Genomic DNA, 16,040 nt, shown 5'->3' on the forward strand with positions numbered 1-16,040 from the left:
CCATCTCCATCTCCATTCAAACTGCACCTTAACTGTGGATGAAGGATAATCAAGTCTGTGAACACTTTTAATCTGGCCTTTTACTCTTCTGTGTTATGTCTCTTTGTAACTGTTTTGAATTTTGTAATTGTTTTCAGTGTCACCTGTCAAGGGACAACAGATGGAAATTAGGATCTTTTCTATAATTGGCCATATTTACACTGTAATTACAGATGTCCAATATGCACCCTATTAAATAAAAAGTAAATAAAAAACAAAACAAAAAAAAGGCAACATAATGTCATTTTTATCATTAAATCTTAGTACCGGTACTTTCTTTTAGGGACGCACACATCCAAGTTTTTCAGTTCTGATATGGTTACTGATACTTTTGGTTTTAAATATCTACTGAAAATGAAAAATGATAACTAGAATGCTAAGCACATATTCCTGATTATCGGACAATAAAACATTTAAATGCAGACAGTACAAAGCTGACTTATTTTAAACAAAAAACCTTCAAATGTAGCGGACAAAACCTTTTAATGTAGTTATCAGATATATTTTTGTCATATTGTGCTGTCCTACGTATTGTATACAAATATGTGAGTTAATTGCAGAGACTGTTTGCAGTGGGGCCCATAGAGCTAACCTATTGACTCTATTACATAAATGGAACCAAACACAAGTTACCATGGGTAACTAAATGTAAGCTCTCACAAATATCCGAAAAAGATTTAAAATAGTGTTTTGTTTTTTATTTAAAATTACAATAATTAATCAATCAATCAAGAGTGACTTACAAAACCCATTGTATTAAAACAAACAGTGCCCTCCATTAATACTAGCACCTTTTCCAAATGTAAACAATGTTTAATTTAACAACATGGAGGTTCTGCTTAGAAATATTAACACAAATCAAATTACAAATATATATATTTTTAACAGATAATTAAATTCCACAGTTAATGCTAAATTCAAATAAGCGTATTCTTATATCCAATAGCGGACACCAATAGGAGTGGGACAAGATGTTGTGCCACAAGATCTCGTGAGACAAAAAATTATCAAAGTTTTTCCCATGTATTTACATTTGGATTGGACAAAAAAGATTTACTTGTTGTTACAGTTCCAAAAAGCATTTCTAGAATGGAAACAAAAATATTACATAAAAAAAAAAAAAAAAAAGGGCAAAAATTGGAAACAGAATCATGGCATTTCTATATTAGGAATTATGTTAAAATCTCGTCTCATTCTTGTGGACCTGATCTCGCCCTATTCCTAGATGCCAATGATCCAAAAGCAGGGTTAAAGACTGAATGTGTGTATTAATTAGCCTGTTTCCAAAAATCTTCATTAATTTCAGCAAACTGGGATCAAAAGGTCTCTGAAATTGTGTGTGAATATTTCTGTTAATATGTTCTAGGATTCTCTTGTTAATACTTATAAATTATGTATGGCACAAAAGTGAAAGGACTGCAAAATTAACAACAAAACAGCAAAAATATAACCTTATAAATTTCAGTTTTAAAAGGTCCTATATGCACAAAATTGACTCTTGTGAACTTTAAACCATTGAGTAACCCTTTATTATTAGTCTGTCTAATCTCCAAAGCTCAGTATTCTCTGTTCCACCGTGTGTTGTCATGAAGCAGCAGTTTCAAGTTAACAGCTAACCTTTTACCTCTAGTTTAGTAGAGATAGGAAATTCTGGGGCTGAAAACATCCAAATTATACTATTCTAGGTGCATGAGGTTTAGAAACACAGTGGAGTGCTTCTTGTATTACCACATGACATCACAAGGTGGAACAAAGAGTGTTTGACAGAAGAACTTGGGGTTTGTGTGTAAACATGTGTGTATGAAACAAAAAACTACTCCAGGTCTGTTTGTGATGAGGAAACAACATTATAACCCTTTAATTTGAGAGTGCAATGTTAGTGGAGGGACACTGTCATTGTATAAAAATTTCCTGAGTGCCACAGTGGTTCAGTGATTTTTGCTGTTGTCAAGGGAAGACATCTTTGGGGATGTGGAAGTCCTTAAATGTATAAAAGGAAATGTCTCCGTGGTCAACTGCAGCGAAGACTAGCGCCACTTCTGGACTCTGAGAGGACAGCTGCTTTAAGACAGTCAAATCTGGGACAGGGTCATTGAAACTAGAGAAAAAAAGAAGATAGTTCAGAAGTGCATAGGTGTGTTTGTAAAGATACTCTATGTAACTTTTCTGGTGTTGGGTCTGTCACGTGTTTGTTGTTGCTTTGTCTGGAATGTTAAACAGAATAATATTAAGGTGCACTCTGTGACTTTTTGTGGAGAGTCCGTCACCTGCTTTTTTCTATACACTTTACTGCTCTGCCTGGAATTCCACAGTATGACATTAAACAGCTCTACTTTATATTTATTCACTCACAGGTGGATTTATAGCTAAAACATACTTAGAAAAACAGGTGTTTTGACTGTGAGCGGGGTCGCCTCTCCACAGATCTGACCTGTAACTTGGTCTGATTTGGTCTCCATGAAGACAGAAAGCTTTAATACCATACTGTGAAACATTCCAGACAAAGCAGTAACATCTCCATGGAGACAAGCAGGTGACGGACGCTTTACCAGAAAAGTTGCGTAATGTACTTTAAAACAGAATAACATAACAATCATCCTTCTCTCTCTTTTTAAAAAAAAATAAATTTGTAATTGAATAAATGTCAGATAGTACTTTAAACTGCCTGATGCCTGAATCTTCTTTAGCCTCTATGCACTATTTATTCATTATTACATTATTAATTAAGTCTTTGTTTATACTTATATTAAAGGCACTGTACCTGATTTTGAGTGTCTTAAAAACATGAAAAACAAAACTAGTTCATTTTAAATGGTTTACAGCTACTCCTCACTTACTTTTTGATTTCAGAGCATCCTAGAGCTGCTTATATAATATATCTGGACTGGAGTAAGACATTTTGCTCAAATACATGGGGGAAAATGGGTCCAAGGCTTTTAAAAGTGTAGTTACACTTTTAAACACTTTTTTAACACTTTAAAACTGTACACATATCATTTCTTCAACTACCATTCAGAATAAATAATAAAGAAATGTTTTTTCAGAGTTTAAAAATTCAAAGAGAAATTCAGCGGTATTAAATTTTAAAAAGATGAAAGAAATTAGCTTCCATCTGTTTTAATTAATACTGGTCTATAAAACACTGGTGGTGTGCATAACCATTCCACAGTGACTCCATTAACCCTCCCCACTATTAGGCACCATTCATTTCATTGTGACCCTTTTGTGTTTGATGTAAAAGGATCTTTAAATAAACATTAGTTGAGGGCCATCTGCCATTTTTAGTGAGCCTGGATGCCAAAAAAATATACATATTATCTCAACCTGGACAATCCAACCTCACAGCAATTGTTGGGGAATTAAAACAAAATTGTCCTTTACGAGCTTTTAGCCATAACCAAAACTGGAGTTGTATTTTGTATTTTATTTTGTGCTACTGATGCTTTTTTTCATTAAAGAACCCATTATTACACTATATTATACATACATATTTTCTGATCTATGTTATGATGTTGTTTCCACATCACAAACAGACCTGGAGTTTGTTTGTTTCATTCACAAATGTTTAATGCACAAACCTGCATAATTAAAGTTCTTCTCTCAAACTGAAAACACTCTCTTCCACCTTGTGATGTCATGTGGTAATACAGGAAATTTTCTAGGTTATTAAGTTCTTTTTTCCCATCAAGAGTTTGTTTTCATGCCTGACAGTTTCAACCGGAAACATGCCCTTTTCGATTCCAGTTGTTCTAATTTCCGTAATTCCTTAACACATTGTTGTCCATGTCCATAGTGTAATGAGGTTAATTTAGTCTTTCGATAATTTATCTTATTAGGTTCTTTTTTCAGTCCAAGAGTTTGTTTTCATACCTGCCAGTTTCGAGGAAATTTTCTACTTTGTTTTTACAAACCATACTCCACCTGACTATTTCAGCCCAGGTCACGCCAGTCTCTCCTGAACTAAAGGTCAAATGTAACTTAAGATACTGCTTCATGACATCACAAGGTGGAACAGAGCATTTTGAGCTTTAGAGATGTAGACAGACTAATAAACGAGGATTACTCAGACGTATGAATGAAACAAAATGCAACTCTAGGTTTTTGAGGAGGGAACAAAATTATAACATGGCTTAAAGCGCTCAAGAATTCACTTTGTGTAATTTTGGACATTTAATCCATGAAGCCAAGAGAGTCATCTTTGAGCATTTAAAAATTATCCTTTCACATTTTACCCGTAATTTCATATAACATAATTACATAAACAGCAAACACACATTAATGATTTAATTTCTTTAATTTTACCGTTTGGTCTTACTACTTCTGGAAAATAGAGGTTTAGTTTTGATTGCAATTTGGGTAAAGTCTACCTAATTTTGTTCAGTCAAACTAAATCAGTCTAAAAAATGAAAAGGTATCTATGTTACCTTGGTCTGGTTTGGTCTCCAAGAAGATAGAAATATTTAATACCATACCGTGAAACGTTCGAGACAAAGCAACAGCATCTACATGAAGAAAAGGATCTGACAGACCCTCCACCAGAAAAGCTACATAATGCACCTTTAAATAAGCATGTGTTGAATATTGTCTTCACCTGCAAACCACCATCCGTGCATAGGGCCTCCCTGGACTGCTCTTCTTAAAAGTAGATGCAGAGTCAGGCTGAAAAACACTGAAGCTGATCTTCCAATTGTCCAAAGGTTTTAAACTGAAACACAAATACATGAATGAATGATTAAACATGCATTATGTAACTTTCAGGTGGAGGGTCCGCTACTTGCTTGCTACCTGTCTCCATGGAGATATTACATTGCCTGGACATTGTTTATGCCTTGAAAAACATGTATTTTTACTGTGAGTGGGGTTTGTCTTCCCATAGATCTGACCTGTAACTTGGCAGCTGTCCATGGGGTTAGATAAGTTTTATGCCATTTTGTGGGACAATTCAGGCAAATCAATAATATCCCATTTAAAGATGCAATATGTAACTTTTCCAGCTGAGGGTTCACGACCTGCTTGTGTCTATAGAAATGTAATTGCTAATGCTTTGCCTTGAATATTTCACAATATGCTCCAATTCAATTTGTATTGAGAAACATCATTTTGGTCCTAAAATTAAGGGGGATGAGCTCAAGTGAGGAGATAGAGATATAGCAAACAAACAAACAAAAAAAATCATAATAATAATAATAACAATAATAAATTAAAAGAAATTTCATTTTTTTCCAATTTCTATTCCTAATACGGAACTGTACTCCAAATTTGCCCCTATAACGGAAAGTCTCAGTGAACTTTATTTGACTGGGGCCGAATGCTATGGGTGACGCCATGCTCCTTTAATCCACTTTTTATATAATCTATGTATTAAAGTTATCTCTATGGAGACAAGTAGGTAATAGCACAGGGCTAAGTTACAGATCAGAGCAAACTCACAGTGTCATGTTTTTAGGGATTTTTAAGCGATAAAACAACAAAACACCTGTAATGGATTACATGCAAGATAGATGCCTTTAAATGTACACTACGTAGCTCTTTGGTTGACAGTCTGCCACCTGCTTGTTTCTATGGATATGTCATTTCTTTCTTTACCGGGAATGTTCCACAGTATGACATTAAACAGCTTTGCTTTATATTATTTCAATCACCCTACGGTTTTATAGCTCAAAAATACCTACAAAAACAGGCATTCTGACTGTGAGCGGGGGTCACCTCTCCATATATCTGACCAGTAACTTGGTTTGGTCTCCATGAAGACAGAAAATTTTTATACCATATTGTGAAACTTTCCAGACAAAGCAGTAACATCTCCACAGAGGAAAGAGTCTGATGGACACTCCAGCAGAAAAGTTACACAATGCACCTTTAAGTTTTTATTTTTTTATAAATATTAATATTTGAATTTATAAAATGTATACATTTTATACAAATTTGTAATTTTTTATTATTAAAAACAACCATGGATAAGTACTAAATAAGTAAATAATTTTTACCTCGAAGCTCCTTCCAGTAAATTAGTTGACTTGATGATACCGATTTTGTCCAGTAGCTCCTCTATAAAAAACAAACAAACAAAAAAAACATTTAGTTTCACTTTGAGCAGGATCAAAATCAGGGTATCCTCAGGTTTGACTTGCTGAAATTTAAGACTTATTAAAGACCTTTTAAAGACCACTTAAATGAAAATTAAGACCAACATTGCACCCATTATGCGAGTGGAAAAACACCAGATTCAATTCTAATAATGACCAACCAACTACTATATCTAGAATCTAAGAGCCACTGTGGATTAAACACACTACACTTCCCCATGATCCATCCAACAACTTCCTCCACTCTACTGATTGTTTACTCATTGCCACCAGCGCCTGAAACCAAAGTATTACCAAAGTACCAAAGTTGAAAATGAAATTTAAGACCTTTATGAAAAAAATAAGACTTTGACATAATTTAAGACTTTTTAAGGCCTTAATTCAAGAACATGAAATTTAAGTCCTTTTTAAAACTTTTAAGACCCTGTGGCTACTCTGAAAATGAATGAAACAACACAACACTCTAGGTATGTTTTTTAAAGATCCCATGATACACTGTGATACTCTGATATATGTTATAATTTTGTTTTCTCATCACAAACATGCCATGAGTTGTGTTTTGTTTCATTCACATGTTTAACACACAAACCATGCATAGGCTGAGTTCTTCTCTCAAACAGAAAGCACAGTAGCTGTTAACTTGAAAACTACCATTTCATGACATCACAAGGTGGTACAGAGCATTTTGAGCTTTGGAGATGCAGACAGAGTAATAATAAAGGATTACTCAAATGAGAAATTAAACAAAACACAACTCCAGGTCTGTTTTTAAGGATGTAGCAACATTATAACATGGTTTAAAGCTCATAAGAGACAGTAGCAAAATATTGGACCTTTAAGATTAAGAATTAAAACACTATTAAAAGCTACACTTTCCTCAGTCAATTTAGCAGAATGTAGGATCTTTCGGATTAAATATTGGTTCTCTCCCTTTTCTCACCGTGGGGTATGATCTGTCTGGGGTCGTGAAGAGGCGTGACGTCTCTGTCCCAAAGATGACCTGGACGACCTCTGGCATCTGACCCCCGCCTGGCCAACAGCGCCCGATACTCCGACCAACTCCTGCATCGACGAACCTTTAATACAGTACACAGATCACAATTATTTCACTTATTAGAATTCGGATTGAAAGGGCCCATATTTCACTATTTTCTGACCTATGTTATAATGTTAAAACAGAAATGCATCTCTGTGTAGCTATCGGACTTGTTAAATCATGATTTTAAAAGTTGCACTAGTGTTTCTAAATTTAAAAAAAAAACTGTACAAGGATAAAATAATGATGAACTATGTGACTAAGGAAAATGTTTAAGTTGATGAAAGGTAAACCACGAGAGGGATATTATAAAATGAATATGGCTCATTGTTGACTTGGGGGTGGGGGAACGATTATTAAAGACATTTATTTGATTTTGTTTGATTTGATCTGTGAAAGGAGCAGGGTTTATAAGACAAGATAAGGCACACAGTGATTGGAACATGTGTCTATATTAATTGTTAGACTTTTTGCTGTTGTTGGTCTCAACTGACACCAACAAAATAATGGTATGAGCAATAAATAAATAAACAAACCTCTGGGTCCCTGTTGACGTCCATCCACTGTCTGTTTGCTTCCTCTTCCCTTTGTCGATCTTTTGGCGACATGTAGACCTCCTTTAGGTTTATCCTCCGCCTCCAGCGGGTGACGTCGCAGGGCCCGACAGACAGAGCCCCGGGAAGAAGAGATGGATCAGGAGCGGCCAAAGACACAACATCATCAGGCCGAGATCTGAGGGCTGAGCAAAAACAGAAAAACAATTTACTCTTAAATGACCAGTATACATAGTGTTTATTTTGGAATTGTACTGTGAGATTTGAATACTGTTAAATCCCTGTTTAGTCCAGGTTTAGTTCAGGCTTAAAGGTGCACTGTGTAACTTTTTGGTAGGGGGTCTGTCGGCTGCTTGTTTCTATGGATATCTCTACCTTACAATTAATAAATTACAGGTGGTTTTATAGCTCAAATATACCTTAAAAAAACTGTGACTGGACTAGATAAGAATTACACCAGGATTAGACCAGGATTACACCAGGATTGAAGCAGGTCCAAATCAAGTCTACATCAGGACTACATTGAGCTCAAACCAGGATAACTGTGAACCCTTCTACAGTGTTGTTCCTAGTTCTGATCTCACGAGTAGTAATCACTGACCATCAAAGGTGTACTACGTAACATTTCAATTGGAGGGTCGGTCACTGGTTTGTCTTCATGGAGATGCTATTGCTTCGTCTATAATGTTCCACAGTATAGATTAATCCTATCTATTTTGAGGAAGACAAGCAGGTTACAGCACTATGGTACATTACAGTTCAGATCTGTGGAGAGACGCCCCTATTCAAAGTGGGAATTAATGTATTTTTGCGCACTAGAAACACCAACACATTCCTGTAATGAATAAATTCTCAATGGGTATGTTTAGTGTCATACCATGAAATATAACAGCAATAACATCTCCATGGAGGTAGCGGACCCTCTACCAGAAAGGTTGCGCAATGCACTTTTAAAATAATCTGGGTTTTATGTCTTAAATCAGCCTTGTTCCTAGTTTAGCTCTGGTTTATTTCTGGTTTAGACCCAGTTAAGTCATAGTCGAGTCCTTATTTAGTGTTGACTTGGCGCTGATTCAGATCTGATTAATAGCAATGATTTTTAAGTACAAAGATTATGATTCAATTTTGAGTTCTGGCTTGGATGCTTTAGTTCAAGTTTAGACTGGGTTTAGTCCTGGTTTAATCCTAGTTTAATCCTGGTTTAGTCTTAGTTCAGATCTGACTCAAAGCAGTGATCAGTTATAGTTTTTGCCATGGTACATTTTGGTCCCTACCAGAGCCCACATCAGGGAAGTTTATCGAGCTGAAGTCCCACTCTCGCGATCCAGACGTGGAGCTGGATCCTGAGGTTTTCCCTGGAGTCCACCATGAACCCTGTTTGACCCTGGACCTTCGGATCACTTCCTGCTTCAAGTCAGGCTCCTCCTCCATTGACTCACCTTCACTCTGACAGCTTTTAACACAATACACAACACATACAGTAACTTTCAACACTGCATTTTGTTTATTTGTTAAAGATCCTATATTACGCAAAACTGACTCTTGTGAGCTTTAAGCAGTGTTAGAATGTTGTTACCTCACCAAAAACAGACCTGGAGTTGTGTTTTGTTTCACTGACACATGCTTGAGTAACCCTGTATTATTAGTCTGTCTGTATCTCCAAAGCTCAAAATGCTCTGTTCCACCTTGTGATGTCATTACATTTGACATTTAGTTCAGTAGAGATTTTCAATTCCAGGGCTGAAATCATCTATCTGATTCCAGTGAAGGTGTATGGCATTTGAAAACACAGTGGAGCCCTCCCTATATTACCATGACATCACAAGGTGGAACAGTGTTTTTCATTTGAGAGAAGAACTCAGCCGAAATATACAGGGTTTTTGTGTTAAACATGTGTGAATGAAACAAAACAAAATTCCAGGTGTGTTTGTGATGAGGAAACAACATTATGACATAGATCAGAAAATAGCATAATATTTTTATTATTACCATTTATATAATTTTTCACTTTGTTATTATATTATATTGTGATATGTGAGATACTTTCCCTTGTGGATGAATAAAGTCTAAGTTTAACATATTATCAAAACTAAGACTTATTACTGGTATCATTTATTTGTTAAAACTCACCTTGGCGTTGCAGGCTGTTGCCCTTCAGGTTCTTGCTCCATTTGCTCCACTGTGGTTCCACCTTGGCTGTTACTTGGACTGCACAAAAAAGAAAAGGTTAAAATGATCCAAACAAACAAATAAAGTAAAGATTCCAAATCCATGCATTATGTATGTATTTAAAGGTGCATTGTGTAACTTTTTGGGTAGAGGGTCTGTCAGATGCTTTTCTCCATGGAAATGTTATTGCTTTGTCTAGCATGTTTCACAGTATGGTATTAAACCTTTCTATCTCCATGGCGATATAAAACCACCTGTAACTGAACAGGGAGACATCATTCAGGCAGAGTGACGACATATCCATGAAAACAAGCCAACCAACCACACCCAACCAAAAAGTTACACCTTTAATATGTGTCTTAAATAAAGACATGGAGATTTGCCCACAGGGTCTTATGCTACAACGCACACTACACATTTTTCCATTTGCATTAGATGTGTGGGACCCACAGAGGTGGTGAGATATTGTTACCAAGGAGGAGAGGGGCTGCGCTTCCTCTTGTTGCCTCTTGGGGCTCTGTCTTTGGACACAGGCAGGTTTAGCTGACGCGCATATGCAGATGGCTCTGAACTGTAGAGAGAAAATACATTTTATTTTATCATCTACATTATTACATGACATGTAACCATATTCAAATTTCTACCAAAGGCTGACCAAACTGTGCATATACTACTTTTTCGTCTTAAAATGCCTTGACAAGACTTAATCCAAAGAATAAAGATTTCAGAGTGCTTAGAACAGTTATTTCTTCATGTAGTCCACACTGAAAGCCTAAGGAGCAAAGGATCATGGTCCATGTAGTTTTTTTTTAGCTATTGCTGCACCATAACTATTAATTTAAACAAAGAACCTTATATTGTGATGGTTCACGATATTATTGAGAGACTTTTGACAATATGATACCACGATACCACCATTTCATTTAAATGTTTTATCTTTGAAAATAAGATATACATGATGATACACAATATATACACTGATTTAATAGTATGCAATATAAAATTACACATGCTAACAATGGAAAACTCAAACTCTTTATTAATCTGTTTTCTGATCTGTTATAATCTTATTTCCTCATCACAAACGTACCTGGGATTGTGTTTTGTTTGATTCACACGTTTAACACAACAAACCCTGTATATTTAGTGAATCTCAAACACTCTGTTCCATCTTGTGATGTCATGTGGTAATACAGGAAGTGCTCCACTATGTTTTTAAACTCCATACACCTTCACTAGAATCGTTTGGATCATTTCAGCCCTGGAACTGTCAATTTATAAGAAAAAATAATTAGACAAAATGAACATCATTGGCCTGGACTGTCAATTTCTACTGAAGAAAAAGGTAAAAGGTAGCTGTTAACATGAAAACTAACGCTTCATGATATCACAAGTTGGAACAGTGCATTTTGAGACAGGATTACTCAAAAATGTGTGAATTTCAGAGAAGGTAACAGCATTACAACATGGCTTAAAGCTCACAAGAGTTAATTTTGCGTAATATATAGAAGCTTTAATGTGGGACTAATCCCCTAAACTCCTCCCACAACCGCATTTCAAATAGAGCTGTTAAACTCAGAACCTGGAGGACTAAAGTGGTCTGAAGGTATAAGGAACGATTTGATTTGTCTCTGGTGCTAGTAGTCAAAAACACGTACCTGTACAATTGTCTCAAAATATTACAATGCTTTCATTACCTGGGATCAAACCTGAGCACCACATATCCCAGCCTCTTCAGGTGTCCATAAACCTGAATGAGCAGAAACAGTCTCAGTCTTTACAGATGTGTCAAAATCATTCCACCACTGTCATTGTCTCATATTTCCTCTCCAGATTCAGTCCTATACTTCATAATGTCTTACTAGATATTGCTGAAAAGTGATTGATTTTGATGACAGGAAGTTCTCATATCCATCCTGAATTGAAAAAGGCAGATCCTGGTGGAACACCTGTACGTTCCCCTGAAAGACACAACGTATTTTATAGATTTTTAACATACATACATACATTTAATTTTATACAGTATTTTAGGATCACGCCTACTGTGGAACACTCCAAGATTAAATATACTGTATTTAAAGAAAACACACACACACAAAACAGCATTCTTATCACTCACACACTCCATGAGGAACAGGGCCTCTTCAGGGAGCAGATACTGTTTCCCATTAGCTGAAAACCCCATTGTCTGCCAAAACCTTCCCTAAAACACATTAAATATATATTATTTAGTTTAGTTTAGCCTTGGTATAGTTGTTAAAAACATTGCATCCAAAATAAATACATTTTCTCAGACTTACAGCTGGAGTTTGAAGCTCAATGATCTGCTCTTCAGGTATCCACACACCTTTCACTAAACTTCCTCTGGTGGAACCAAAAGGAGCAAAAATTTAAAAGTTTTCAGTAACACATTAAAGAAGACATATTATGCATTTTTCCTGGTATTTAGTATTAAACAATACTCTACATATATCATTATTTGACTTTTGTTAATGTAAACTGCAAAACTGATCTCTAAACAGCAAAAAAAATATTTTAAAAAATTACAAAAAGGATTTAAACAACACATTTTCAGAAGCCTGTGGTCAATATGAGAGTTCATGGTCCTGTTTACGTGCTTGATTTTCAACAAAAAGCTGAGAGTGATTGACTGACTGTTGCTGACTGTGGCTAATGATTGTTTAACAGCACAAATCTAAAGGTCATCACACACTACAGGATTTTTCAGTTTTAAACGATTTTTAAACATGTGAAAAAAGCGCACACCACAGGCGTGAGGAGAATCTTCTTTGATTTTAGATCTCTGCAGCAGGATATGGCTGAGGACCACAGGCTATAAAGTTGTGAGTGCGTTTGTGTCAGCTGTTTCCTGTCTACAGTAAAATCACTCGCTTTGAGACTCTTAAAGTGTTCAAAGTAACAGAGCACTGCACTTATAGTTTAGATGAAAGTCAAAACTGTGTTATTATTATTTGTGAAATGTGGTGCAAAACTTCAGACATATAATTTTTAATGTACAGAAGGCTGGTGATAAAGTACACAGGTCGCTAATCTACAGCTTCATGGATGTAAAAAGACACACATGAGGAACTACTCTTGCCAAAGAACGCTTCAAACTGGATTAACAGCTCTGTTTTCTGGACTAAGTGTCAATATTTGCATAAGATGAATTCTATGGATAATGTGGATGTGATGCTGCAGTGTAAATTTACAACTTTTGAGAGGTGAGTTTGTATGTTACACCTCTGTGTCCGTCACTCCGTCTGCCCCTGACACTGTGTTATCGGCTATTACTGTGGTGTTGCTGATGTTTGGTCATTACAATCTGACAGAGCAGCTCAGAGTAACACTGACACCACACAGGAGGAGCGCAGTGGCTTCAAAATTGCACCCAAAGACACAAAGTCAGGTCATGCCTCCCCGAACTCAGAAAGAAGCAAGTCGCAGCCAAAATCGAGCAAATTTTCCTGTAGTGTGTGGCGGCCTTAAGTCTAAATCTAAAGCTGTTTTTTTCTGGTCAGATTATGTTAAAACAAAGCACTAATTAAAGTCTAATTTGAGTCACAGAACTTCAGACAGAGCAATGCCTACAGTTAGCATCACACCCCAGGGAACGTTGATGACATCAGCTGCAAAATATGAATATCTGTCATTTTCCTACTCACAGTCGTTCAACTCTTTCCTCCGAGATTAAACTCCAGTGCTCCTCAAGGGCCTGTTCCAGCTTCTGTTTCTGCTCCTCGGAACCGTCAGGCATGAAGTCCTTCTGCCCTCTCACTGGGATCTTATGACTCCGAGAACGCGCCGCAAACAGCTCAGACGGACTAGAATAAAGAGAACAACAGGTACTATTTTGGAAGAATTAGCTCATAGTTCTCTCCTATCCATGCTTTTCAGATTGATAAAAAATTAGGACAGTTCTGCTTACAATTGAAAGTCTTTAAGTAAATATACATTTTAGGCATATTCTGAACAGAAACAGTACTACTGTTTAAGCTAGGGTGACCAGATTTTCAAACTTCTAAAATGGGACACACCGTTTGTTTGGCTGGTATACATAACATTGTGAAAAGAGTGTGTAACACTGTACATTCACATGGCAGTGATAATCTGAGGGACTTCTGTTGCTGCATTTTTATTTTTTTTTGCTTTATGGTCATTCATAAACACAGATTTCTGTATTTTGGCTAAACAAATAACAATTTATGCCCCTCTTTATTGTTGGTGGGGATCAGATTAGTCAAAAATTGTCATAATCCTGTTTTAGTCCAGGTTTAGAGTTGATGTAGTCCTGCTTTAGACCTGGGTTAGATCAAATTGGTCTAAAATAAGGACACCTTGGACATTTCTTGTATGAAACCGGGACAAATCACTGGTTTTGGATAAATCTGCTGGGACAGGGGACACCGAGCTCAAAACTGGGACTGTCTCGAGTAAATAGGGACGTCTGGTCACCCTAGACTAGGCACATTATTGTTCCTGTTTCATTTTTTTGATTTAACACTACTCATAAAACTACGGAGGAGTGCAACACATTCAAGTTAATCGAGTTCACAGTTTCACATGGCTTAACTATTTCCAGAAGAGACATGAAAGGAGTAAATTTGTACGTATTCATGTATTTGTAAAATATTCTAAATAATCATGACAGCTACATCCATGCTAAAAACAGTACAGCTAACGCTAGCTCCATTTGGACTACCTTTCAAATATTGTCACTTTTAAGAGCTACAATCACCACAAAAACATCTAGACACATAAATAAAATACATCTTTAATAGACTGTGTGATTTAAGTAATAAAAAGTAGCGATTCTTACGTGAGAACCTCGCTGTAGAAGTTTAGTTTGGAGCTGCCTGCATTTTGGTCTGCCATCTTGGAACGGTCTGACGCAGCGACGTCACGGCGGCTTCAGGGTCCTAGCGCCAGAGCGCCCGCTCACGGAGGAGAGAAGAGGGACACACCAAAGGCTAAGTTTTAGTAAAAGCAATGGAAGTAAGAAGATCCATGGTAAAAACGGCAAGATTGTGTAACTGTAAAAAATATGCACTTTTACATCTACAATCTCGCACATTTAAATAGCGTGATGAAGAAGAGGGGCACACAAGCAAAAGTAGGGCTAAAAACAGTGGCTGCAGTAGCATGTGCATGCAAAGTCTGATTATTAAATTTTCGAATTATAGGCCGCGTCTCATTTCTCTTTTCTCGTTTCCTTCTCCCTGATTTCTCTCCTTGATCCTCCATTTTTCAACTGCCAATCAAATGTGTCATATTAAGTGGTGTCCCAAAGAAAACTATGGAATGAAGGAGTAAGGAGCTTCAGGAGCAGACATCAGGTAAAAGGATCAAACTTTATCGGTCTCAGAGTGAGTCCTCCCTGTGTCTCCTCTGTGGGTGAACTTCCTCACCCATTTCCTTGTAGAATCAAGAAGAGGAATCAAGGAGAAGGAAGTGAGGAAATAGAAATGAGTCACTACCATAAAATTTCTTTTTGATCATGGTCCCTCTGATTACTCACATCAGTTTTTGCAGTTTGCATGTTTTTTGTTAAACCCATAAACACCTTAAGATTCATGGTTCTGGTGCAGTAGCCAAAATCTTTCTTTAAGAATCAAAATAATTTGCACACGGTTGCATTTTAATTGGCAAGGCGGGTGAAGTGTCTTGTCTAAGGACACAACAACATTATGTAAGACTACTAGAGCTACTGCTGGTATTCAGTGGTCTCCTATCCAAGTACTAACCCAGCCCATCCCTGCTTAGCTTCTGAGTTCAGAGGGAATCAGGCATTTCAAGAGAATTTACAAATTAGAGATGAACATATGGTTATATCTGTATTCTGTATTCTAAAATCATCTTTCAGTATTTTTTAATGAGGCACTACAGACTTAAAGTGCATATAACAGGATTTCTAATGCTTAGTTGGTTTGGTGGGATAGTAATATAGTTTTACATCAGTTAAGTGGCAGTTTGTGGAAAATAGTTGACAGGAAAAGTACAAAAATAGAGGAAGGAGTACTAGTTCTAAAACAAAATACCTATGTCAACAAAACTTCCATCCAAAACACAGGGACAATTTAGTTTGCACACAAGAAACATATTTTTCTCATGAACTCAGTACTGATTTAATCAAATATGTGTTTAACTATTGTGTAA

General features: G+C 36.4%; 1 protein-coding gene across 1 annotated transcript; it reads right to left on the minus strand.

Moving 5' to 3' along the window:
* Positions 1 to 722: 722 nt before the first annotated feature.
* tsen54 (TSEN54 tRNA splicing endonuclease subunit) lies at positions 723 to 14,769 on the minus strand. The gene is made up of 14 exons (XM_020925978.2): positions 14,704 to 14,769; positions 13,550 to 13,708; positions 12,185 to 12,248; positions 12,004 to 12,087; positions 11,747 to 11,845; positions 11,582 to 11,634; positions 10,357 to 10,455; positions 9,846 to 9,923; positions 8,990 to 9,168; positions 7,698 to 7,900; positions 7,066 to 7,201; positions 6,027 to 6,087; positions 4,631 to 4,744; positions 723 to 2,137 (listed from the first exon to the last, which is right to left on the minus strand). Exons 1-14 carry the CDS (start codon positions 14,757 to 14,759, stop codon positions 1,987 to 1,989), a joined length of 1,536 nt encoding a protein of 511 aa, XP_020781637.1. The 5' UTR covers positions 14,760 to 14,769; the 3' UTR covers positions 723 to 1,986.
* Positions 14,770 to 16,040: the final 1,271 nt, after the last annotated feature.

This window comes from Boleophthalmus pectinirostris, unplaced genomic scaffold (genome assembly GCF_026225935.1).
Source record: "Boleophthalmus pectinirostris isolate CB_2022bp ecotype Guang Dong unplaced genomic scaffold, ASM2622593v1 HiC_scaffold_17, whole genome shotgun sequence".
Lineage (NCBI taxonomy): Eukaryota > Metazoa > Chordata > Actinopteri > Gobiiformes > Gobiidae > Boleophthalmus > Boleophthalmus pectinirostris.